The sequence below is a fragment of the Macrosteles quadrilineatus genome, unplaced genomic scaffold (assembly GCF_028750875.1).
Source record: "Macrosteles quadrilineatus isolate MER2022 unplaced genomic scaffold, UCM_ALF_1.0 Scaffold_7__1_contigs__length_78375512, whole genome shotgun sequence".
NCBI lineage: Eukaryota > Metazoa > Arthropoda > Insecta > Hemiptera > Cicadellidae > Macrosteles > Macrosteles quadrilineatus.
Window position 1 is genome coordinate 8,827,214 of NW_026542600.1, and position 26,484 is coordinate 8,853,697.

Below are 26,484 nucleotides of genomic sequence, written 5' to 3' on the forward strand. Positions count from 1 at the left end.
TTTGTCAAATTTTGCAAAGTAGCTTACTGTAAAGACTAATATTCTGGTGTGAAGGGTTCCTCGCATATGGCGAAGATACACCATTTTTCTTGTGTTATGTTGGGGGTTTTCAGTAAGTGCAACCTCAGCTTTACCCAAAAATGTTACTGAGCACAACCAAAGGTTTATCCAGTGAAAAAATCCCTTAGACTGATTGCAAAACATTGGATAGGCCTACCCGGTTTGTTGAGTTTTACAGTAAAGACATTTATCAATAATATTTTATTTTCTTTTTCAGGTGCCCTATCCCCATCCCTGATGCCCATTCAGAAGTGCCCAGGGCTGCAATGCAACTCTGGCCGACGCTGTGTCTCCTACTCTCGGCTGTGCAATACCAAACCTGACTGCTTCAATGCAGAAGATGAAACGTTCTGTGAGGAAAATTACTTGAAAGCCACAAATAATGGAACCTTTGGTAGAGATAATGCTGCTACTCAAACCACACCCGACCCAGCCTCAGACTCTCAACAAACAGGACGAGAAAGGAATTCAGAAGAAGGCAGAAGTCAGATGCTGGAAGCAATAGATCCAGAATACCAGGAATCTTCCAAAGAAGAAAATGAAAATGAAAATTTTGTAGAAAATGCTAACCCCGAGGATCCTAGGCTAGAAGAAAATTATGAGGATAAAATCACAATCCATGAAATATTTAATGAGCCATATGGAATCAAGAGCTACGATTATAAACATCAAACTGTAAATAAAAATCCTCACGAAGAAAACTCAAACAAAGACCTGATTGCAGCAAAAGAAGGTCAGGTCGCAAGCTCCAAAGAAGTAGATCAAAATGAAAACGAATCCAGTTTTGGAAGAGCAAGCAATAATGAAGAAAACAAAGAACCTGATGATACATTCACTCATGAAAGTGCTTTCCCGTACTCTCATGAATCTATTTTAGAAATAACTGATGAAGAAAACTGCCACTCAACAAAGTCACAATTTTCTGAGAAAGGAGATGGAGATGATGGCATTGGTACTTCCACTCCTAACACAGAAACAGTTGCTACTACTTCATTGGCAGATGAGGAAACCTCTACTGTTCCTCATCAATTCTATCCTGAAAGTACAACTTTGAGTATATATCATAACGAAGACACCCAGTTGATCAATGAGCTAGTTCATCTGTACAGCAATTTATCAAAGCCAGAAGATGATTCAGGTGACTCTCACAGTGTGAATATTCCATCTTACCTTGTTCCCATAGTGTTTGCAAATGCAACTTCACATAGAAAAGACCATCATGAAGAACACAAAAATATAACAAAAATCCTGCATAATATTTCAAGAAGTTCAAACAGTGGAAATGAACATGATTATTTTAAATATACTGTGGAAAACAATGATGGTAAAGTAACTATTGAAAAGGAAAGTGAAGATGAAAGCACTACGGCTGACATGAGTACATATAAACCTCATTGGAATGAAAATGAACATGAAAGCACTACGACTGACATGAGTACACATAAACCTCATTGGATTGAGAATGAACATGAAAGCACTATGGCTGACATGAGTACACATAAACCTCATTGGAATGAGAATGAATATGAAAGCACTACGGCTGACATGAGTACACATAAACCTCATTGGAATGAGAACGAACACGAAAGCACTACGGCTGACATGAGTACACATAAACCTCATTGGAATGAGAATGAATATGAAAGCACTACGGCTGACATGAGTACACATAAACCTCATTGGAATGAGAATGAGCATGAAAGCACTACGGCTGACATGAGTACACATAAACCTCATTGGAATGAGAACGAACACGAAAGCACTACGGCTGACATGAGTACACATAAACCTCATTGGAATGAGAATGAACATGAAAGCACTACGGCTGACATGAGTACACATAAACCTCATTGGAATGAGAATGAACATGAAACCACTACGACTGACATGAGTACACGTAAACCTCATTGGAATGAGAATGAGCATGAAAGCACTACGGCTGACATGACTACATATAAACCTCATTGGAATGAGAATAAACATGAAAGCACTATGGCTGACATGAGTACATATAAACCTCATTGGAATGAAAATAAACATGAAAGCAATATGGATGGAGTGAGTACTGTTAAACCTCACTCATATGGTAATAAACATGAAAATACTATCGGTGAAATGAGTTCTACTGAATCTAACTCATATGAAAATGCACAAGAAACAACTACGGATGGAATGAAAACATTCAAACCTCACTCATATGAAAATGTTAAACATAAAACTCTTTCTTCTTACACAACAAATGACGTTGAAACAACTACCCTGGCTATAATCTCTACCACTGTAAATCAAATATCTACAGAATCAGTGGAATCCTTGGATAGACTAAAAAATGATAACGGTTTCAAAGAAAACAATGAAACAAGTTCGATAGCTGAACACAGCAAAGTTAAAACAAACGAAACAGTAGACTATGAAAGCTTCTGCAAAGCCTACATGTATGGTAAACAAGAAAAATCAAAGAATGCAAATTCAACAGAAGACGTTACATTGCGATCTTTAGATAAAGAAATTATGCATGAAAATATCCCAGATTCCACTGTCAAACCAAATGAAATATTGAATACTACTAAAGAAGTGAAAAAAGTCAAAAGAAACAGCTTGTTTGTATGCAAAAGGTAAGAAAACCCCTTTCATTGAACGTTTTGTTTGATGCAATTGTTTCCGTTTATGTTTTAATTTTTTGAATTTTATAAATAGAATTAAATAAATAAAAACATTTAATTGATAATTCATTTTGTTCAGATGTAAGCAAAATATGACTTAACAAATTTTTAAGGGAATAGAGAGATAATTTGGTAAACTTAACTTTCAGTTTTGATATTCATTTTGAAATATGTTTTTGTTCCAACAAGTTTTATTTATAAAGTACAAGGTGTGAAATTTAATGTAATACTAATAAAATACATAAACCTATTACGAATCCATATTAGTAAATCAAGTCAATCCCAATGAAACAAAGTAAAATAAGCATTCCTGTTATTTGTTACTGTGTTGTTTTATTTAAGAGTTAAATATTAACTTACAATCAGCTGGTTTAAATACAAATAGATAATTTTCTAGACATCAATGGAATTATCAGCATTTTCTTAATAGAATGCATTTGGTAAAAATTTTAAATTTAGATACCAATCAGAAATTTCAAAGCATTAGTAATCAAACAATAAAAAAAATAAAATATACTAATGACTAAAGCTGTTTTTCAACCAAAATTCTACCTTTACTAACAATTCATTATAGGCAACGAAAAATAATGTTTACGCCACACTACATTATTTTGACGAACTTCCGACGCAAGGATTTAGTCCAGAAAACAGCTGTTTGCCGCCAGCTTATTCAAATGGGGTTTCATTGCGTACTACTGTGCTGTAATGAGTTTTGCCGGACACCAATCAGCTGATTATACTATATTTAGGTGGCAATGAATGGTTATTAACAAAAACATAACCTCTCTTAGAGGTTATGACTAGTGATTTTTAGTCTTTTAATTGGTGAAAATATATTAGGATTTGTACAGATTTGGTAGTATGGCGTAAACTATCGTATGTAACTCGTCCAAAATGTGTGTATCGGACTCGTATGGTAATCCCGTACTCGACTTCGTCTCGCACGAGAACGACCACACTCGTCCGGTAAACACTTATTTTCAGGACTAGTAACGTAATATACTATTTCATGATAATAGAATCCTTCAAGCAAAATGTTTTATTTGCCTACTATTGCATTTCATTTAGGTATTTATTATCAAATGATCCTTATTCTTCTCATTGTAATGTTTCAGATACAAACAGCCGTTGCTAAGGAAGCGCCGTTGCGACGGGGTGGTCGACTGTGAAGACGGTTCAGATGAAGCCAAGTGTTCGTGTAAAGAGCGGCTTTTGAATCACAACTCTAGCTTGAATTGCGACGGCCGAATTCACTGCTACGACCAATCCGATGAGAAACACTGTGCAAGTAAGATAACGACTAATATAAAATATATTATTTATCTTGTACATGAAATACAGAAACTGCGTTCACAATAGAAAAAAAACATTTGAAACATTTTAAATTTGCAAGGTGTTATGCAATTTCTCCTATTTTGTAACAACTAATTGAATCAGTTACAAATTACGTATCACAATCTATCTCAGAGAAAGTTCTATCCGGTTTTAAAAGTTTTCCTTTAGGGACTTTTGGACATTTTTTGACGACAGGCAGACTGTTACATTATTTCATTTTGGAATTGTAGTGTATACAATAATAATGTACCATAATGTTGCCATTTTTACAATATTTAGATTTGTGTTAGAAAGAGTTGGCAATATGTTTTGCATTTGTGTCCTGACTGCGATCAGGCGACTGTGACGTCATATCGTATGATTTCAATAAAGCTCCCGGATTGGCTACAACCCCATCACGCCACTTTTCCCTCCACGTTTAACCGCCGATCCAAAGGTTTCCTCGCTCCTCCAGTCCTCAAGATTCCAGCAAACCGTAAACATGGAAGTAACCTTTCCTGGAGGTGAAAACGGGCAAGTACCCGTAGCTCACGGGGACACTCAAGGGCAACGTAACTTTCCGCAGTGTGAGGGTAACGGTTTGTAGGCACTTATGCAAACCAATCCCTGTCTCTGAGCACGGACGGTATGGTTATCTTGAGTGTGGGGGGTTCTTCCCGGAACCTCAATTGAGTCAAGGGTGTCGCCACCTCTGGTGGATAGGTTCATCCGGGTGGGTCCCACTTCTATACCTGCCTCCTTTTGGGAAACCCTGATGGCCTGGCAGTGATGTTGGGTCTGACGGGCAAACGAAGTAGATCGGGTGCTGGGTCCGAGCCCGCCAGGGGTATCTCGGGATCTATCGCTCTGGTTATCTCTGGTTTCCCAGCAACTGGGTAAGGCCTCGATCGGGTAGTGGTGTAAATGGGAGGTACGCTGACGGTCCCCTTCCTTCTGGCTATTGATGGCGGGTTTGCCTGTCAGGGATTAGATAGGTCCCGAGTGTTACTTGCACTAAATGCGTCGGGGCGCTCTACCATGGTCCTCTAGGTCCCGACCTAGTGGAACCCAGGTGGAGTGACGCTTAAACAAGTAGCCGGAAACCCTGGTTAGGATTGAGGGGCAACCCTCTTTCCGAAGGGTCTGCTTCGGCAGCCGGTGAGCCTGATGACCTTAAGTCATCCGCCCATGATGTGCAAAAGGTTGATGCGTAAGCTTCGGCCTACATCATGGGGCCCGGGTAAGTCTCACGACAGGTACCGGGTATGTAGTCAGGGGGCTTCGGCTCTCATGACAAAGAAATAATAATAATAATAATAAATAAACCGTAAACATGTAGTCGGCCGGGTTTTATTTAATTCCCCAAATGGTGTTTTTATTTCAAGTCATTGCACCCCAAACGTTCCAGTGGCGACGAGGATGGGATAGTCAAAATGAAGGCACTAGCCCGTTCTTATCTATGGTGGCCTTCAATAGATAAAGACATAGAAGAACTTGCCAATAGTTGCTCGCAATGTCTCATGGAACGTCAAAGCCCGTCAAGGTAATATTTACATGTATGGGAATACCCAAAGTCAGGGTGGCAACGATTACACATAGATTTTTTAGCTAGGCTTTCCACGGGGGCGAAGTCTAGGGCGCGAGAAAAAATATTGCTAAAAAAAAATTGTAATCTTAAAAGTGTTAAGGAACGCGCCTTGACGGCACGGACCTCGATCGTATGAGGAATCAAAAGAAACCATCGCTGTTTCGAAAAAAACAACCGAGTCAACCAATATGCCCATTTAAACACACATGATTGAAAGTCGTGCTGGCACGATATATCGGCGCTCAGCACTATATTAGGATGAAACGCGAACAACAATATATTGTTCCATAGCACTTTTAGGGACAAAGAAGCACGATTTATCATCACATAGCACTGAAAGGGTTAGGTTGTATAACTCAATTTACTCTGTTCCAGATAATTGCAACAAGACTGCATTTTACTGTCCGAGAAGTAAAATTTGTATTTCTAGAGCACAACGTTGTGATGGCATTCATAACTGTCCTGAAAATGAGGATGAGGAAAATTGCTGTAAGTAAACAACATTGTTTCAGCCATATTTTTATCCATTTCCTTCTTACTCACACATTTAATGGTATATTATGCTTCAAGGCCTGGAAGTAGGTTTATGGTACAGCATGATAGTTCCCGAGCAAGGCTTGCTGAGTGTGGGATTACTTGCGAGGTATTCATGCGTACCTCCCCCTTCCCGGGTGAGTTTTGTATGATACTTTTTCCCCAAAAGTACAAAAATATGTCAAATAACTTGTTATAAATATATTTACACTCATACTTTTAACTCACAAAATGGTAAATACATATAAAAGGTGGTAAGTGGGGATTGATTTCGATTGGACACTCCAATCATCATTAGGCCCGATTGCCTATTTTGTCTGATGATGATTGGTCAGACCTAATGACACTTAAGCAACTATAGATCCTCCATCTTCTGAACCTCGCGCTTCTACGTCTCAATCATCACTAGGCCCGATTGCCTATTGGGTCTGATGATGATTGGTCAGACCTAATGGCACTTAAACAACTATAGATCCTCCATCTTCTGAACCTCGCGCTTCTATGTCTATGGTTTTTTCATCAATTTTTCTCTCTAACCGTTACAAAGAATTTTTTTTTTATGAGATAAGTATCGTAAAACATCATCCCTTTTAGTTGTATTCCTTATTATAAGTTTTCCTGTGGAACTGAAAGACTTAAACAAAGGTATTGAAGAAATGTTTGAAACTGTTTCTAATCACTACTCTGTTTGCAAGACTTAGATAAACGTAAATTTATAGCTAATGTTTAGTAAAACACTTCTAAGTTGTCTTGTAACTTCACTATAACATCATATGATGAATACCATTGATAACGTTATAAATAAAATCATTTTAAATTTGTTTCAAATGTACTTGAGGCGACTATTGGCTGCTGTAAATGTGTTTTTGCCTTTGTAGATTCTCTGATGGCAGGGGACAAAATCAGGCTAGACCGAGCGCTGTTGCCTGAGTTTACGGACGAAGGCATCGTCATCGTTAACTCTCCCTCCGGATGGAAACCACTCTGTGTAAGCCTCAAGTCTGCTCATTCTGCAGCTTACCGAGCCTGCAACGCTTTGGGTTTCAAGTAAGTATAGTTTGTCCGCTAAAATAGAGTTTGAAAATGTTGATATTGGTACAAATGGTGCAGTCCATACTCTACTTCTGGGTATTTGATTTAGAAAAACAGCTGCTTATAAACTTACTACAGTATTGATGTTTACGTGTCCGTTATATCTCGTCATATGTGTGTCAATCGGCGTGCTTTTATGGTATTTAAAAGTGGCCGTGTTTATGGAAGGATTGTGGCATGCTTTCATGCTCACATTGGTGATTTGGTCATGTGATTTATGATCCTAACCAAATCGTTCATGTTGGAAACGATAACTGGACACATTATTTTAAACAGAGGAGACAATTTACCACAATTCACAGTCCCTAAGAGCCAGCTTTGATGATTATTTGATTAATTAAATAATTTTTAATACAGAAATATCTTAATCTTTCAACATGTGGAATATTTAATATACAAGTCAACTGGACATATAACATTTGTACAAATAGCAAGTAAATTATGACGGAATATATGAATTAGAAATTTGGTCTACATGATCTGGAATTAGTTATTAATTATTTATTACTACCCTACGACACAATACCTCAAGGGGGGACCTCCCCCCATATCCCACCAAGTTAGCCCTGCATCTTCACTCGTCGAACGTGGACACCAGACAGCCCAGCCCGTTTCTTCACTCACCTCACTCACCTGCTGCTGCGCATGCGCGAGCGGTCCTGGACTTGAGATTGCTAACTAGGCGGGACATTTGAATGGTTGTGGAGACTGAGCTCCACAGGATGACAAACACAAACGTATTATATAGCCTGAAAATGGCATAAATGTGCCAAAAAAAGAGTTTGGCGGCCTCTTTATACCTTGCATTTACTGGTCCATTTGACCTGCCCCTTGATAATCGAGGTTTTATTGTATTCTCACAATCAAAAATTGGTTTATGTCTCAAATGTAAAACAACATAGATCATACTTCAAAGCAAGTTTCAGATTTCACAATAGAATAAGAAATTTACTTGCAGAATACAAAGTCAATGGTTGAATTATCAATTGAATATGTTTGCCTCCTTGTTGCTTTACTCTTGTTTAATTTTACCACACCCAATACGTTTTCTGTCATTACTGACATGAAAAATGAAGAACTTAATTGTGTTCAATGGAATAATTTAAAATCAAACTACTGACAACTAAATATGTCAATGCTCTTTGGTACTCCTTTTTTCACTTTCTCTTCAATTCGTTCAATTTCGTTCAATTCACTTATTCAGTTTTAAAATTGTTTATATATAAAATTTACCACTACTTTTTTTCCAAGTTTCACCATAGTGATTTTTATAGTCTTATCATTATTTATACACAAATTATTGTGTATCTGTTCCTTCTTCCTTAATATAATAATCCATTTTGTCATCCATTTATCTAAAAGTACAGGGTGGTCATTAATTATTCTACACATCTAAGGTTAAATAAATAAATAACCAAGCAACTTAGGAACTTGGGAATTGTTTCATGAAGTAGCAAATTTAAAACAGCTTCATACAGTTACTGCAGAAAATTAATTATAGAAATGTCAGCAATTATGAAAAGTAGTTATAAAAAGACTGTAAATATTACCTAAACTGTTATGTTTCTTCTTAGGTGAGGACCCTTTACACTATATTTTGGACACTTAGTCATTCAAACTGCCTGAACCACCATTTTATAGAATTGTCACACGTAGAATTACAGTCATACTCTAAACGAAGCTTTATTCAAACAGTTATTACAGATTTACATTCATGAAACCAAAGACTCTGCTTTTTATTGCACACTAGTAATTTGTTACTTAAGTCAGTTTAAGGTTTGATTCATCAATGTCATACACAGCTGGTGTAGAAAAGTCAATTGTTGGTCAGCTGACTATGCCACAACACAAGTCATTGAAAGAAAACATAACTTGCGCTCACAGTTTAGGTGATTTTTACACACTTAACCACTTTTTTAATTACTGACATTTTTATAATAATTTTTTTGCAGTTAGGAGTTTTGAGTATGGAGTAGGAGTTGCCTACTGTATAAAACTATTTTAAATTTGCTATTCAATGACACAATTCCTATGTTTCTAAGTTGCTTGGTTATTTTTTTATATAATCTGAAAATGTGTCCAATAATTTATGACCACCCTTTATCTTTTAATTATGCATAGCACAGTTATGAATGTTAAGACTATTTGCTTTTTGTTGGAAGTGTATGTTTATTTAGGTTTCTTTGTACTTTTTGTAAAAAAATATATTTTTATTTGATTTTTGTTTGTTGCTAACATTGATGTTGAGTGGCTGATCATTGACTTATCCACTTATCAAATGGTTGCTATCGTTATTTCAGCGGTTACGAAAAATATGAACCAGAAGATGTTAGGAACGAAACAAAACTGCACTCCTCCAACGTAAAGAAGGCCCCTACAACATGTTCCGGTCTCAGAGTGAAATGTTCCTTTGGGAGACCTGACCAGTCTTGGGTCGGATGGCTCAAGGTGGAGGGAGAATTTGTAGCTTCCGTTTCTATGGTTCATCCCCAATGGCTACTCTTACACTCATCAGTCTGTAAACCATTGAAGTAAGTACGAGTCACAAGGTCTCATTGGAAACAGTGTGAGTAGTTGAGCTTTACTCTAATAAAATATGACATTAATTAAATTAGCCTATACTTTGGTAGTTCATGTCACAACAACAAAAAAACTATACTCCATTCACAAAATTTAGGTGGTTTTAGGAGAATAAATATATCCCCTACACTCAGTGGAGGATCTAGAACAGCCAAGGGGGGGGGCAAACCAGGGGGTCTGGGGGTATCCCCCCAAAAAATGTATGTAAACTAAGTCTCCAAAATGGCAGTTTTATACCATTTCTTTGTTCAAAGTTAGTGTGACAAACTATTTTACACAATTTGTATGCACTAATGCAGTAAAAAATATATGTATATGTATGCCGAAGGAGGGCGGTCGCCCCCCTCTGGATCCGCCACTGCCTCTACTTGAACCTACCTTTAAAAACAATAGCTCATCAAAAATTAAAGCTGAGGTTTTGCCAAAATATAAATCAGATGTGTCATATATATTAAGTAGAAAAAGTAGTGGGAGAACTTCCCCACAAACCACCCCCTGTGAATGCAGTATTATACTATAAATATTACTATCAGAATATATATTAGGTGGCTTCAGTGGTGTGCTTCACCCTTGTCAAGGGGACGGCTACTGGAGTTGTGGAACACCCCCAAAAAAGTTGGGGGTCCGGGTTACAAATTTCAAAATTTGATATTTTTGAAGCCATTTGGTGATAAAGCCATTTTTAACATCTAAAACTATATAAAAACATAATGTAAATTTTCTAGAGTGCAATTGAGAGGACTTTAGCCTCTATAGCCCCCCCCCCCTTGGAATTGCCAATTGGTGTCTTTGTTTTTTGTGGCTAATTAACTATCTCAAAGTAGCCCAAAAATAATATTCTAGTATCACTCCAAAATAGCGAAACATAATGAATAATATTTACATCTAAAACGTCACTAATAAAGGTAAACATCCAATGAGAGAAGATTAAAATTTGAATATTTTTAAAGTTTTGATTTTGAAACTTGCCAATCAAACCTCAAAATTGAAACTTTTGTAAATTATCAGTTAAGATTTAGATTTTTTACACATCTGAACCGAATAAAAAACCCACTAAGACATCACAATTCACTATTATTTTCTGGTTATTCGTGAGTTTGGGCATGGGCTGTGTCTCTCCATTTCTCCTACCCTTCCATAGTTCAAAATCTTTGACAATAGACAATGTTCTTTATTTACATATTCGTGGGAGAATAGTACATGTGTCAAAACAAAAGATTTTAGATTGTCAAAGTTATAACTTTAATGTTTATATAGTTCGATGGTCAAGCATTGTATACAATGCTCAAGATTTTTTTTTTATATTTGTCAAATAGTTTTTTTATGTAATACTAATAACACTTTCTCTTTTTTACAACAAACCATTTAAACTGTATGGGGAGATTAATAGACGCTTTAAAATATTACATATTTATCATAGATGATTATAGATACCCCTCTGATGAACTGTAATTTGTTTGCAGCTTGAAAAATCAATACACTGAAGTTACCATTGGACAAAATCAAGTGTCAGATTTTGGTGTCAGGGGAGTCTACGAAGAATCACGAAGGATTGACGGCATAGTAACGTCTGATTCTTTGTGCCTTCTACACACTGAAATCCCATTTAATCTTAGCCGTCAAGCTCAACCAATAAAGTTTCCTCTTTTGTAAGTATTAGATTATATTGCTGACACACATTCTAGTATTTTGTTCTAATTTTATTTGAAAAATTGAAGTTTTAACCATAAAAATTGAAGTACTGTAGCTAGTAATGTAAATATTTAAAAGAATTAAAATGTAATATTATTTTTTATTTCCATTCCAGCGTCCAATGTGATTTTCCAACTCATTGAAACACTTGCTTACCTGCCCTCACTTATTCTTGTTACTTTCTTCTTACTTATTTCTTCTGGCATATAATTTACATAACAACATCTAAATTTACATTTAGTTGGTCAATAGACAACAAGACAAGTTCCTTATAGATCCCTAAAACAAGAATGTTTATTATGTATCAATTTATGCAGTTGGTTTTTCCCCATGATGATATTGTAGTCAAAAATCTCCTAAACAATCTGTAAAAATGTATATGAATCCTCCTACTGTAGTTTGTGCCACTTCCTTCTTATTACATTTCTTGATTTATTTTGCTCGCAAAAGCAATGTACTGTATACTTAAGGGTGTAGCATAGAGCACAAGGGCCTAAATCTTTTGAGAGGATAGCAGGCTTTGACATTTTGGACCATTTTGGACATCTAGAAAACTCTCTCTTCCTTAGTTGAAAATGCTGTCAGTGACAGTGAAATATTCTAATGTTTTGTGTATATAGTGTAAAATTTTGTGTTCCTGTGCCAGTTTGGACTCTTTCCCATTCAGGTAAGCCTGCTATCCTCTCAAAAAAGTACTGTATACTTAGATGAAACTTTTTAAATACGGCTCATAATTTACGTGAAAGACATTTCTTTAATCTTACCCGAGCTTCTGAGGATTTAAACATGTTTTCAAACAATACAAAATAAAAAACTATATTCACAAAGTGAAAACCTAAAACAGCATTTTTACGGGTAGAGAATTCAGTAATACCTTTTACATGGAGTATTTCCATAGATCCTTTGAGTTCTAAAAGCTGACATTGGACACAAGACTAACATAACCAAAAAATCAGTTAAAAACCATTTATGAGAATATAACTGAAAAAGATTGAAAGCTTAACTGACCTGGACAGCAACATAGGAGTCAAGATTAGAAATACTACAGTTAGGTTTTGGGTTAATCAGTATAAAGACCCTTCTACTCAATAAAGGAATTTTATGAAAATTAACATGTACAATTCACTTTTGTATTGACACAATTGTAATTCTTAACGAATTAACAATAAAGAATATTGCATTGTATTGTATTGTTAGTAGATCTGGTTAATGGTCAAGTGATGAGAGGCGTTGTTTCTTCGGTTAGGAGATAGCACAATAGATCAAGGGTTCGAATCTTGTCTTGGTCAGTTACGAGGTATTCACCTGTTGTGACAGAGCTGGGAAGTTGACGAGAGGTGGTGTTTCAAACCGGACATTTCACTTTAACATTTTGCTTTTCCTTCTTATTTATGTGTCCACTGAATAATTTGGATATTTTTGCTCGTAAGAGGGGGGAAACATAAAAATATTCATCATCAAACCACTAAACAACCCCAGGAGCTTGGAGAGTTAAAATTTTAAATGATAACTTAGAGGTGGTAATTTTGTTACAGGGACGACAACCACTTGCCCCAGGGTTATTACGCGGTTGTCTCTTCTCCCAGAGGGTTTTACGAGTTGAAATTAAACGAATCACAAATACCACGATGTGATCAAGAGTTATGCTTCAAAATAACTCATAGACCTGCTGAATGTTATGTAAGTACTTTTATCCTACAATTAATAATGATTTAAATCAAAATAACTCTATTTCATTATGTTAACAGAGCTATATAAAATTGAGTCATAACAATTAAACTTAAGTTAATGAAGAAGAAAACATACATATGGTAAAATAACAAGAAAACAGCTGTAATCGAATATGAACCTCAACAAAATAGTGATGTAATTGGTGAGTCACCACAACAAGACCAACTGATGGTTGGGTTGTGCTCAGTGGGTAGCACCACTTTGGGCCCAAGGCAGCAATGTCGTGGGTTTGGATCCTAGTATCTGTCTATACTTTTTATCATTACAATTTGCTCTTTTACGTTCCACGCACTGGTCTGTAGCCTAACCAAATAGGCAAATAGGCAAGCTTAAAAGAGATGTCAACCTTTTTTTGGCATCTCAATACAAAACTAATGTTTGGTAAACATCAATATCAAACTCCATGACAGAGAAGAAATTAAGAGTCAATCAGGTGTTTTTTGCTAAATTTGAAAATCTTGATATTTGTTTCCCTTTAAATTATTTTTGTTTTAAAAAGCTCTAATTTGTGCTGCTCAAAGACTATAATCAAAGTGAAGTGTATCTCCAGTTATTTTAATTTTAAGTGTGTATTTCATCAGCAATGCACTTGATATTAACTCACTTGTGTATAAAAACATGCCAGAAAACTTCAATAAATAATTTAAACAATTTTCTTGACATTCAATAAATAAAACCGGAACTTTCAAGACAACTCCCAGTAGCATCAATGATCTGCGATATTGTTTTAGACTAGAGACTTTTTAAAGGAAAATAGCATAAGCAGCTAACAATTAGATTAGAACTATTTTAGTTTAAAATCAAGTTGAATCAGTTAAGCTTCATTCTGATATGTCTTCCTTTGAATGACAATCAAACGTAACAATTAAAAAGTGCCAACACATATAAGTTCCATTCAGTCAACATAAGCGATACCATCAAGAACTAGGTCAGCAGCCTAGCCACCGAGTCAGCATGTGTCACCTTCCCAACAAATTTGCTGTCAGCTGTTGTACACACACACATCTGGCTACTGGGCATTCTATGACATAACTTCATTGATATCACTATCATAGTGTGTTAAAAAAATATTAAAAAAATTAAGAAATGGAATTTAAGTTGAGATTTGAAAATTGTCCCAAAATTAGTCCCGGTAAAAAAAAGAATCCATATCTGTAAATACAAAATGTTGTTTTCCTAATGAAGTACAAACCATGCCAAAACTAAATCTGCCAGCTTTGGAAAATATCAAAATTTAATAAAAACTTGGCAAATACCCCCTGATAAATTATTACTGAAAAGTTTGACAAAACTAGAAGTTTTGGTTGAATTAGTAAAAAATAAAGCTGCCATCTCCCATTCAAAGGAGTCTCAAACGGAGATACATGTTCCTACGACAAAAAAGCTGAAACTCAAAATTGATATTAGTAGTATATCCATAGCAAGAACTGACAAACTATTAGGAAAGAAAAAGTTAACTAATTGAACTATTCAACCGTATTTTGATAGGTACATTAAATTCTTCCATTCCTCTCAAATCATGCAATAATTGCAATTAATCCTGTAATCAGTCATAAAATGCATTGATGATTTTTCTTCTCGCAATTTATGGAACTGCTTAACCTTGAAAGTAAACATTGTATACTTTCAAAATGATTCAACATCAATGACAAAACAACAACAAAATGATTCATTTGTTTTTGTGTTGTAACATTGTATACCAGTCAATGATTCAACATTTCCAGACCAAGCAGGAGGGGCATTGGAGTGTCCTCTTTTATTCAAAGCAGGGCCACAATTTCTGTCACTATGGCCTTCAAGTCAAGTCAAGTCAAAATATACTTTATTTGTTATATGCTAATGTACATAACATTGAACAGTCGATAATTTCTAAACTACAATGCTAAATCAAAAGACAAACTATGATATTAATAACAATAACAATTCTTAAAAAGAGTAAAGAGCCCTTCCAATAAGATAGTTTTAGAGTTTTCTTTTAAATTTATTTCTATTTACTTCTCTTTCTTCATTTCGTTAGGAATTTTCCTAATAATTATGTTACCAGAAAATAATGGATTTTAAAAAATTCAAATTCTGGCTGTTGTATATTTAAATTTCTATTCCTAGTTGGGTATTGGTGTCGTGAGATGTTTTCGGTCTTGTTTTCCTTGACGGTCATAACGGTATAAAAATGTACTGTCCAAAAACTGTTAAATTTCCCAGGGGCCAGTTTCATTATAAACTACAAACCAATATTATTAGTAAATCAGCTGATCGCCCAATGCAAATATAATGAAAATTACAAGTTACAAGTCAATATTATTTTAATATCTTTTTTTGTACTTTTAAAATCTTGTTTAAGTTTTTTTTACCCATAGAAGGCGATTCCCTAACAGACAATTTTCTATGTTTCTAACTTACTCTCTTGATGATTTTAACACGACCCATGAAGCTGATTAGTAAAAAACAAAACATGTTTCAGGATACTGATACCCAACAAAATACTTAACATGTTAATTGTTTCCTATAAATAATAAAACAAATGTTTTTCAGAATCTTGGTGGCTTTCAAGAAAATGGAGTTGTTATAATGAGCACTGTGTATGAATCATTTGTGGTCTCTACGTTTGATTCGTTCCACATATTTTGCGACCCAATGAGTGAAGTTTGTTTGAAAAGGATTTCTAAATCTTCTTCTGCTATTTTGGGCATTTTAGGTAAAGTATTTTCACCTTTAGTTATACAGTGAAGTATTGTTTCAGAGAGCTACATATTTTGAAAAAGCTGGGTTTTAGATTTTTGAATTCCATTCAAGTTTATGGAGATTACAAATTGGTATGAGGCTATAAATAATAGCTGTAATGTAATAATGCTATGAAGTAATGTGAACTCAATGATTTTGTAAATTGTTTTCATTTAGGTGTTTTAAGCCTGAAATATTCATACCAAAATAGTTTACTACATTGGACGTACCTTAGATAATAAATTTTACTTAAATTCTAAGCAACGCAGATTAATAGTACAGTAGACTAATTCAAAGTTGAAGGGTCAAAGAATTACATTTTCACTATTAAAAGGTTTGATTTATTGGGAGAAGAAGAAACCATTCAAATTACCAAGAGTTCATATTTTTAGTGTATAAGGTTCTTTGTAATTTTGCTGACACCTTGGTCAATCGGATGCAACTTTGACATTGCGTCTGGCAGAAAAGATTTAAGTTTTGTCCATGAAACTTCAAATTACTGTGTTTTAAACCGCCTCCCCCTGTCTGTCCTCTTCATGAACTATGAAATACAGAGTTTTATCAAAATACAGGGTAAAACTTTAAATTTTCAAGAGATTCTCTACGGGCTAAGCTGTCATTTTGAATTATTCAAAAGTTTTGATCCTTCCAATTTTTGAATTACCAAGAAGACTGTATATAGATTGAACATGGGTTAACATTGTCCTGCAAACTGTACCCACAAATATTTTACCAACATGATTCATATGCTACTTTTCTGTGTTAATTTTTTCGTGTTGAGTGAAACCTATCTGGTAAAAAATTCACTCTACACTTTTTAACAACTCTAATTAAAAATCCCACTACCCAAAAAAAGTATGTTCAATGTGCATACCTTTTCTAGAATTGGTTAAGTTGCTGATGCTACTCGTGCTCTCGTGCATACTATTTTCAGTTAGTTATCAAGAATTTTCTGATTGAATGAAAAAAATGTACTTTAAAGTTCATGGCTCACTTGAGGAAAAACATAAAATTTCACTTTGCTCTGTAAATTTTTAGACATATTGTAGACAATAACAAGGGTTTTAACCATTTTAAATGGATAATTCTAGCTTTTGGACAGCAAAAAAAAAACAAAACTGTGTTTGAGAAACTTTAAAAAATTAAAATTGTTTGAGGAAAAGGATGTTTCCCCTTGATCTATGTTTAAAAATATTGGTTTGTCCCTGTAAAAACCTTCCGGACATCTGTGTTTAAGTTAGGGTTTTACAATAATCTTAAATTGCACCGTTTGTGAACCATTGTGAATAAGCAAACACAATACATTTAGGATGATGAGAACTTGAAGAGTAAGTAATATTTATTATTAAAAAATTCTTCCACCATCGACTTTTAGGTACTGAAATAGACATATCATTTATATGGACCAGCTGTTGCCAATGTTTTATTAAAATAAAATAGTATATTCTGTTACTAGTCCTGAAAATAAATAGGTGTTTACTGTTTACCGTACGAGTGTGGTGGTTCCTGTGCGAAACGAAGTTGAGTACGGGATTACCATATGAGTCCGGTAAGCAAAATTTGGACGAGTGATGTACAATATTTTACGCCATAATACTAAATCTGTACAAAGTCCTTATATGTTACCACCGACTAAACGACTAGAGTTCGGCCGCTTAGAAAACGACCTGCGCGCTAATGCTAAACAAATGGTGGAGGAGGTCGCTTTCTAAGCGGCCGAACTATAACAATCACTACTCATAACCTTTAAGAGAGGTTATGTTTTTGTTTATAAACTAACCACACTCACTCATTGCCAAATACAGTATATAATCAGCTGGTTGGTGTACTTGGTAAAACTCATTACAGTACAGTAGTACGTAATGAAACCCCATTTGATTAAGCTGACAACAAACAGCTGTTTTCTGGACTAAATCCTTGCGTGGGAAGTTCATTAAAACAGTGTAGTGTGGCGTAAACATATTTCAGTGAGCAAGTTATGGATTTCGATTTGATTCTGTGTAAAATTCCTTTTTCGTCCGTACTTTTTGTTACCAAGATAATTTATGGGGTATAACAGATGCTATGGCTTACAATCATCCTATCAGTTTAAAACTTTCCAACAAATAATAGTTTGTTTTATAATTGGTTGTTGTTGTATAATAGTTTGTTTTGTGAAATTGGTTTGTTGAAAAACCTGCATATTGGTCAGAAATCAGTAATCTACATCAGTGCAATCTGTTGGTAGCTCACATCAACTACGTCCATTTTGATTTTAAAACTGGTGACAACTTTAACACTAGATGAAATGACTAGATCTATTAAAAGTCAAAGCTTCAACGGTGAGTTATGTTTAGTCTGAAATAACTGTTATAATTTGGTTTGCATTTCACAGACAAGGGTCTAGAAGCTCCGACAGCCACTCCACCTTGCCATGGAATAAGATGCGGTAAATGTGTCAAATGGGAAGATGTAGCCAATGGCGAACCTGATTGTCCTGATCTTTCTGACGAAAGTCCTGAATCATTCAGGAAACGACAACAGGCATGCAAGAGTGATCCCAGTGTTTGTGGTGAGTATAATTGATTGTAGATCATAAATTAGGGTATTTTAATTTACCCTCGAGCCCCATCAGCTAAATATATCAACCATTAAAAAACCATTGATTTTTTGATAGTACAGTCATCCCATATATATTTACCAGCTACAGTCAATTGTTATTATCATAGTTGAATGAACACAATATATTGTACAAATTTTTAATTTTAAAGTCAAGTTCAAACAGCTTCACAGCTGAACTAAGTCAGCCAATGACAAAGGACAGTGTGCGATAGGAATTCCTTGGAGAAGGTCTTTGTACGAATTGCAGTCTAAAATAATTTAAAGTAGCGGTTCTGGGTGGTCAAATTTGGATTGGTTCAAATCACATTAGCTTGTTTCCCAAGGGATACTAGAATGCATCATAAAAATCATAAAGGCAAATCAGTGGTAAGTCCAGGGCAAGAGTTCAGGGAGGGGGGGGGCAAGTTGGATTATGAGGGTAACCTTCCGGTGGGTTTGGGGGGTATGGAATAGGTGGAAGGGGGTCTGCCCCCCAAGAAATGTTGGAAAATTTGAACTGAAAACTTGTGTTTTTAGACAATCTAAAGACAAAAACATGATAATTTTTTTATATAAATCCATAACACAATACTAATTTTTGGGTTCTCAGATTCTGGTGGTCGGGGAGGGGGCAATTGGCCCTTTGGATCCGCCACAGAGGCAAATCAGGCCATGTTCAATTAAACAGGCAATTTATAAGCCACTGTGTTGGATATTTAAATCAAGTTTGTTAAAATTAGTAATTTTGTGCCCATTTAAAGTATTTTAACTTTTTTTTTAACCGAATTATTCATTTTATTCGGTAATTAATAAAGTCAAAATTGATCAGTAATAGCCACATTAGATTGTTACTATCACCAGCTCTCGCAATGGCAAATGAAATGGCATAAACCCTCTCTACTGGAGTGAGCGAGAGGAAAAAGAGGGGGTTTCCGATATGAACATGTACAAAACTGTCTGGAAATCTTTATCAACCTATACAATCCTCAAAAATGTGTAGAATGTTTTAGGAATATCTTCAATGTTTCAATGTAAACAAAAAAATTAAAATTATGATTATGAGTCATGAGCAATTGAACCAAAATGGCTAATCAAACAAGTTTATGAACACAGTTTGAGATGTAAATTAAATAATTTCACTGTAATAAAAATGTAAATAAAACTCTTGATATTTTACACAATAATAAATAAATAAATAAATAAATAAAATAAAAATGCCTTTATTTATCAAGCGTTTCTCAGTATAAATACTGCTTCTCAGAACAACTATCGTCAATAACAATATAAAACTAACAACAAATAAATAGAGCAATAACAAAACAGAAACAAGACAATATGAGTAACAATAATTAACCATCAGTGCACAATTCTTTGATCTTAACACTAAATGATGATAAAGAATATTTTTTGAGGCCAGAGGGGAGGTCGTTGTACAGTTTTGGACCGAAGTACGAGAAGCTTCGTCTTAAACTCAAGCCTCACTCTTGGAAAGTGAAGCTGGAGACCACCATGGCGGGTACTGCGCTGAGAGACCTCCTCCCGGAAAGAGAGCCTCTCAAGAAGGTACTGTGGCTCCTGTAAGACAAGAGCATTGTGCACCATGCAGCACGTCATGATCCTGCAAACAGTGTCTACTGTTGTCATCCCCGCTACAGCTCTATAGGGAGAGATATGTTCAAATTTTTTGAGGCAAAATATGAAGTGAATAGCTGAATTTTGCAGTTTCTGCATTCGGGTCATGTCTACTCCAGAGATGCTGTTTCCATAAGCAGGGAGACAATATGTAAACACCGACAGGACTAGTGACTGCATGAAGCGCAGCTTCGCTGATTCTGGCAGCAGACTTCTAAACCTGTACAGCCCTCTCAGCCTTCCTAACGCGCGCTGCGAAGCATGTGTGACATGGTCAGAGAAGGTGAGGCTGCTATCAAGCACAACGCCAAGAGTCTTTGACTTGTCACACAAAGTCAAAGATTCCCCGTTGAGCATAACACTCACTCCTCTCTCGCTGAGGGACTGCACCAAGTCTTGTGGCGCCGTATGCATCACAGTACACTTGCCAGTATTGAGTTTCAACCCATTTGCTTCTGACCACAAAAGGATTTTTCTTAGATCAGAGTTAATGAGATCGAGTGAAGCTCTAATCTGGGATGGCTCATAAGACAAGTGCAGCTGTGAGTCATCGGCATACAAATGAACTGTACAATGTTGCACACAGCTAGGAAGGTCTGCCGTGTACAAATTGAACAGAACAGGCCCAAGACAGCTGCCTTGGGGAATTCCTTGGGTTTTGACAAGCGGGGTTGATGTTTCACTCTCTAACTGAGTCACCTGCAGCCTGGAGTCTAAGTATGACCTTATCCATTTCAAAATATTTTCGTCAAAGCCATAATATTTCATTTTGGCCAATAGCATCTCATGGTTCATTGAATCAAATGCCTTTGAATAGTCCAGCATAACTAGAGAACTATATTTACCCTTGTCTTTGGCGTCAATCATATCACTAAATAAGTTCGTCAGGGCTGTACACGTGCTATGGTTAGGTCTAAATCCAGACTGAAGTTTGGGTAATATATTTTGTGTGTTTATGTAGCTGACTATTTGGCGAATAGCTCAGTATTCCACGATGACAATCGTGGAATACAAATGTCTATTTCCAAGAGTACCAAATGTTAGTCTGCATGAGCAATTTTAACAACCAGAAGACCATATTGAATAAAAATTTAATATCCTAATTTCTAATTGTGTAAACTGAAGCATGTTTTCCCACTGCAGGTTGCAAAATGGACCAGGTGAAATGTCCTAGTGGGGAATGCATCAACAAATCTTCTTACTGCGACGGTGTTAAACACTGCGCAGACGGAAGTGACGAGCCCCCAGGATGCAGGGACAGCTGTTTGGCTTACCTGCGCTTCGCTTACCCTCGGAAAATATGCGACGGAGTCAGAAACTGTTTTGACAAGTCTGATGAAAACTGGGAAACTTGTCGTAGCAAAATTTGCACCTTGAAAGATGCTTTTGTTTGCAAAAGGTAAGAATGAGACTGTAGTATATTTCATTACAGGGCCTCAAGTGACTTTTTGATGCAAACGTTCAACGAAGGAAAATTGAAAATGAACGAGGAAAAGATACATTTAGACTGTGTGATGTGTCTTTTCCTTCTTTTCATAACTACATTTTTTGTTTAATTTAGCTCATTCACAAATTATGAACTTTGTATATTGCTTAGGTGTATATGTCAATACCTGTAATATCCCCCACATTGTTTTGCTATGAATATGCAAATAACCATTAACAAGATGTTCAATTATTTGGGCTGTTACGATTGTGTTAGTGTGGAAGAGATTAATTGTAACCAATCAATAAAATCTCTCGGTAGGTAATACATAGTCTCATAATACCGGTAGGTAATACTTGGTCTCATAGTCAATGCTAACTAAAACATCTTGGACACAAGTAAACAGTAAAACATCACCACAAATAAAACACCTTCAGGTACTGGAGGAAACAGTCAGAGAATAGTTATTTGTGCAACTAGTGAGAAAAGTGAGCAATTGACTCACTCGAGAGAGATCCTTACTCATGAGCCGTAGGCGAGTTAGGAATGGTTTCTCGAGTGAGGCAATTGTACTTTGAACTCGAGTTGCACATTATACTTTTCCTACAGTTACCATAAAACAAATAAATTTGTGAAGAAACAAAACCTATTTTTACACAGAAGTGAACTTTTAATATAACATTTAATGTGAAGTGACAAATACAACAGTACAACAGCTGACCAGCTGATTTACAGCCAGTGCTGCCAACATATTTCGCGCACATACGACGTTGCCTGCATGTTACGCGCAAATTCCCACTATTTCGTGCCTTCACGTTGCAAATCTGGAGTGAGACAAAGTAATTAGACAATGATAACACACAATGTTAGACAATGTTAACATTGTCTCACTGATGAGCGAATTGGCCACTTTGCTTTCTCAAATCAGTGAGAGAACATGTACATTGTTAGGTAACTGTAGGAAAAGGAATTAATATCACTGTTTGAAGAGATTACATACTAGTATTACTTTGTCAACACAATAAGAAATTTAAATTCCTGAAATATTTTCACCTTACTTATTAGTCTTGACATTGAATATACATAGAATAGACGTCCCATCAAATGTAAATATTTGAAGCCAAAAAACATGGTGCAATCTGCAGTCCTGAACTTCCTCTACTTTCCTGGCTTCAAATGTTTACATTGGGTGGGAAGTTTATTCTGTGTATAGTCAGTAGTCTTAATTTCGGTAAAGGGGTACTTATTATAGTTACTAGCAGAGAACCCGTCCTTCGTACAGGGTTGGCATCAAGTATAAAATGCTTATTGCAGTTATACTCAAGTTTTGCGTTTGCAATGGGGGAGGACACAGTTTGATAAAATTTGCTTCTTTAAATTTACGGTATACTAAAGTATTACACATCTACCATAGCAATAATGTTCTACCACTTCTCCTAAACAATAGAAAAAAATAAATTATTAAAAATCCGCAAAATATCACAAATCATTCATGAAATTAAAAACATAAACATAACTGTAAACAATCCTACTTTGACAGTTCTCATTGTGTATCACAGTTTTTAGTTGCTGCTTGGTTCAAATTAGCTGTTTTCATACATGCAAAAAAAAATAGTGCTGCACCCTGTTGGTAACTTTTTAATGCTTTTGCATATCATAGAACCAGTTTTTTTTTTAGTTGAAACAGCTGACTAAATTCTTTAATTCCCATTAAATATGAATACTCATAAGGTTAACATGGGGAGCTACAGAGCCACTGGGGCGGAGCCCGAAAGGATTTTTGAGATAAGAATATGCCTATATGTTAATCGGGAATGTGAGCTATCATCATGCCAAATTTCAGCCCAATCCGTCCAGTAGCTAAAGCGTGATTGAACTTCAAACAAACAAACACACAAACTTTCACATTTATAATATTTGTAAGATAGACTCAATTTAATACAGTAAAAACTCAAATTTTAATAATGATATGATATGACAGTACCTTCTTGAAAATGTACATCTTATCCCCACACTTCTACTGCTTCTTTTCTAGCTCAGAGAAAAGAACTAATTTTTATCCGTAATGTGTTGAAATTAATCACTGTTTTTGCTGAATTGTGATAAAACAAATTGAAATACAGTCTATAAGTTATGACCTATTGTTTTTGCTCCTAAACCTACAACATTTTACAGCGGAGGCAAGTGTATTCCACGAGAGTTTGTTTGTGACGACCAAAATGACTGCCCTGACGGAGAAGATGAAGAAAGCTGTGTGTCTATTTCACATTCCGGACTGTAAGTTACTTTTGTTTTATTTTAATACCAAAATAGAGTCACAAGCTGATTAGTAATTTTGATATAGCCAGTGGTTGGTTTTAGATATAAAAAAATCAGGGGGGGGGGCAAGGTAGCATAACATTTCGATTTCCCCAATTTTTTTAAAGTTAGAAGGTACAGTAGAACTCCATTTATCGCAATAAATTGGGTCTGTACCACATTAAGGTAATAAAAAATTGGGATTGTTGGACTTTTATTCAAATTTGGGGGATTTTACAGAAAATAGGCCGAGTTAATCCGATCTTTTACTATTTCAAATGCAGAATGTGTCTGCAAGGATTTTTTTTTTTCTCCACAACCGCGGAGGACGTTTCTGATTTTCCGTGACCAGGGGAAATGATGATAATGTCTACAAGACGGTGGTAAATGTGCAAGATTTTGGCACGATGGCGGCTTATGCATAAAAATTTGTATTACTGTGGTTTTAAGTTTTTTAAATTCTTTCTGTAAGGGATTCACTGTATTAGTTAATTAGTTTATAATTTCTATACAATTTGGTTTTGAACTAAATTTGCTTGGTAAGCAGGTTTGCTGGACAAGGTACTTTAGGCTTACTTCTGGGGTAATATACTATTTAAGTTCTTCAAATTTAAATGGCTTCTGATCACCTTGCAGTATGTGAAAGCCCCTACTCATTAACATTCACATTTTATTGACGAGTCAAAGGCTAAGTCCACTGACAAACTATGAAACTGCGACAGTAATACCTTGGATTCACTTGTGGTGTTACTGCTTGAGAATATCAGTACAATTCTTTAATGTAATGCACAGGCTCACCCCTTACACTGCTTGAAATGTACCACACACATGCCTGAGGTTTATTGGACAAATTCAAGGTTAAAAGATGTCGCCAACCTCTTGAAAAATAAATTTTAAATAGGACCAACAAAAGGGCTTGCCTAAAAATCAGAAGGATTCTGGCTTGATTATGAGAAATGGCAGCAGTTTTGTTGTTGTTCAAAACTGGAACCAGCTGTCCCTGATAATTGGATTTTAATTCATGGTTCAGGCTAAATATCTGGTCTTAGTCACCGAGAAAGCTACGCATCTAAACTATTGATAAAATTATCTTTATAGTCAATTAATACTTCATGTAAGAATCATTGATGACTATTATAGGATTTTCTTTTTTGAGGAATAGAGTTCAGCTAGCTTACCTAAGAAAATAAGTGTCTAGGGGCTAATAGATACAATAAAAAAACAAAAAACATAACGCTGATATTTTTTCCTCATGTAGGACTTCTTTAGAGAGTCAGTACAGGCAACTTACATTGATTTAGTAGGAGTGAAATCTTGTCCTGATGCACCTCAGCCCCAGATGGGATTTTGTGCTCCCCACTTGGTGCGTCAGAGCCTGTCAAACCTGAGTTGCTTGATGAACTGCAGCATTCTATTTATCAGCTCCTCCTGAAGGTGTCTGCCCCTTGTCATCGTTCCAAGAGTGCTTTCCCTTACCTAGCTTAGAGTTGTACAGTTGTAGAGTAGATGATCTGCGGTCTCCTCGGACTGACCACATTTCCTACATGCAGTGTCTCCATTATAGATCCTCAAGCGATGCAGGTGCAGTTTCAGGTAGCCATGGCCTGTGACCATTCCTGTGATCTGTCTAAGTTGCTTCCTATCTAATAGGAGAGCATTGGATGCGACCGTCTGGGAAGGGAAGAAGAGGGACCTTGCTTACCCTATGGTGTTGAAGTCCAACCCATATTTTCCTGTGTTCCTCCTGAGCCCATGACATGACTGAGTGACATGCATACCCACAAAAGATTCCACAGAAAGGCTGTGGTCCCTCAAAGTTTGAGGCTGACGCAACGTTTGCTAACTTGTCAGCTCCCTCGTTTCCTTCTATACCTGAATGCCCAGGATCCCAACAGAGTGTTACCTTGTAACGCCTGCCCAGGGCACATACTGCTGTGAGGCAGTTTCAGACCACCTTAGACTTGAACTCGCAGGAGTCGAGGCCTTGAGCGATAGCTTAGCTGTCTGTGAAAATGTAAATGTTCATGTCCCTGACACTCCATTATCACAGTTATTTCAGCCTGGCAACTTACATTTACTTCAACCTAGTCTCTGAAAAAGCCTTACATCAGGGCAAAATATCAGTGTTATATTTGTGTTCTTTTATTGTATTTCTATTAGCCCCTGGACTCTAATTTTCTCAGGTAAGTTAGCTGAACTCTATTCCTTTCCAAAAAATTCCTTACTAGCCAATTAGATTTCCTTAAAACTATAACCTAAAGATTCTTATATAGATTTTTGCTGATTTCTAGAAACGAAGGAACTCTTTCTCAGCAAAACTTTGGAGTTTGGAGTCCAAAATGTGTGAACAACACTGTCACAGATTTTACGAGCGTCTGCACCGAGCTGGGCATGACCGAAGCCGTAACTAGAGAAGTGGTCACTAACAATCATACCACCCTTGCGGCCGACAGTTTCACCCCTGTAACTCTTAACAGCATGACCACCATAGTGATACGGAAAGGAAGACCCCTCATGGAAGTTGACTCCAGTTCTATGTGTAAAAATCTGTACATTAAATGTTTATAAAGGTA

The 26,484-nt window shown here is 36.0% G+C and overlaps 1 protein-coding gene across 1 annotated transcript in view; it reads left to right on the forward strand.

Moving 5' to 3' along the window:
• Positions 1-26,484, forward strand: part of LOC128998178 (uncharacterized) — a 50,792-nt gene extending 24,308 nt beyond the window's left edge. Inside the window, exons 15-26 of the mRNA XM_054424194.1 lie at positions 278-2,675; positions 3,839-4,011; positions 6,001-6,114; positions 7,038-7,206; positions 9,552-9,782; positions 11,295-11,480; positions 13,059-13,203; positions 15,787-15,949; positions 18,350-18,526; positions 21,331-21,586; positions 23,789-23,890; positions 26,203-26,484. Coding sequence (XP_054280169.1) covers positions 278-2,675; positions 3,839-4,011; positions 6,001-6,114; positions 7,038-7,206; positions 9,552-9,782; positions 11,295-11,480; positions 13,059-13,203; positions 15,787-15,949; positions 18,350-18,526; positions 21,331-21,586; positions 23,789-23,890; positions 26,203-26,479 — 4,391 coding nt within the window. The 3' untranslated portion in view covers positions 26,480-26,484. The remainder of the gene's footprint in view (positions 1-277; positions 2,676-3,838; positions 4,012-6,000; positions 6,115-7,037; positions 7,207-9,551; positions 9,783-11,294; positions 11,481-13,058; positions 13,204-15,786; positions 15,950-18,349; positions 18,527-21,330; positions 21,587-23,788; positions 23,891-26,202) is intronic.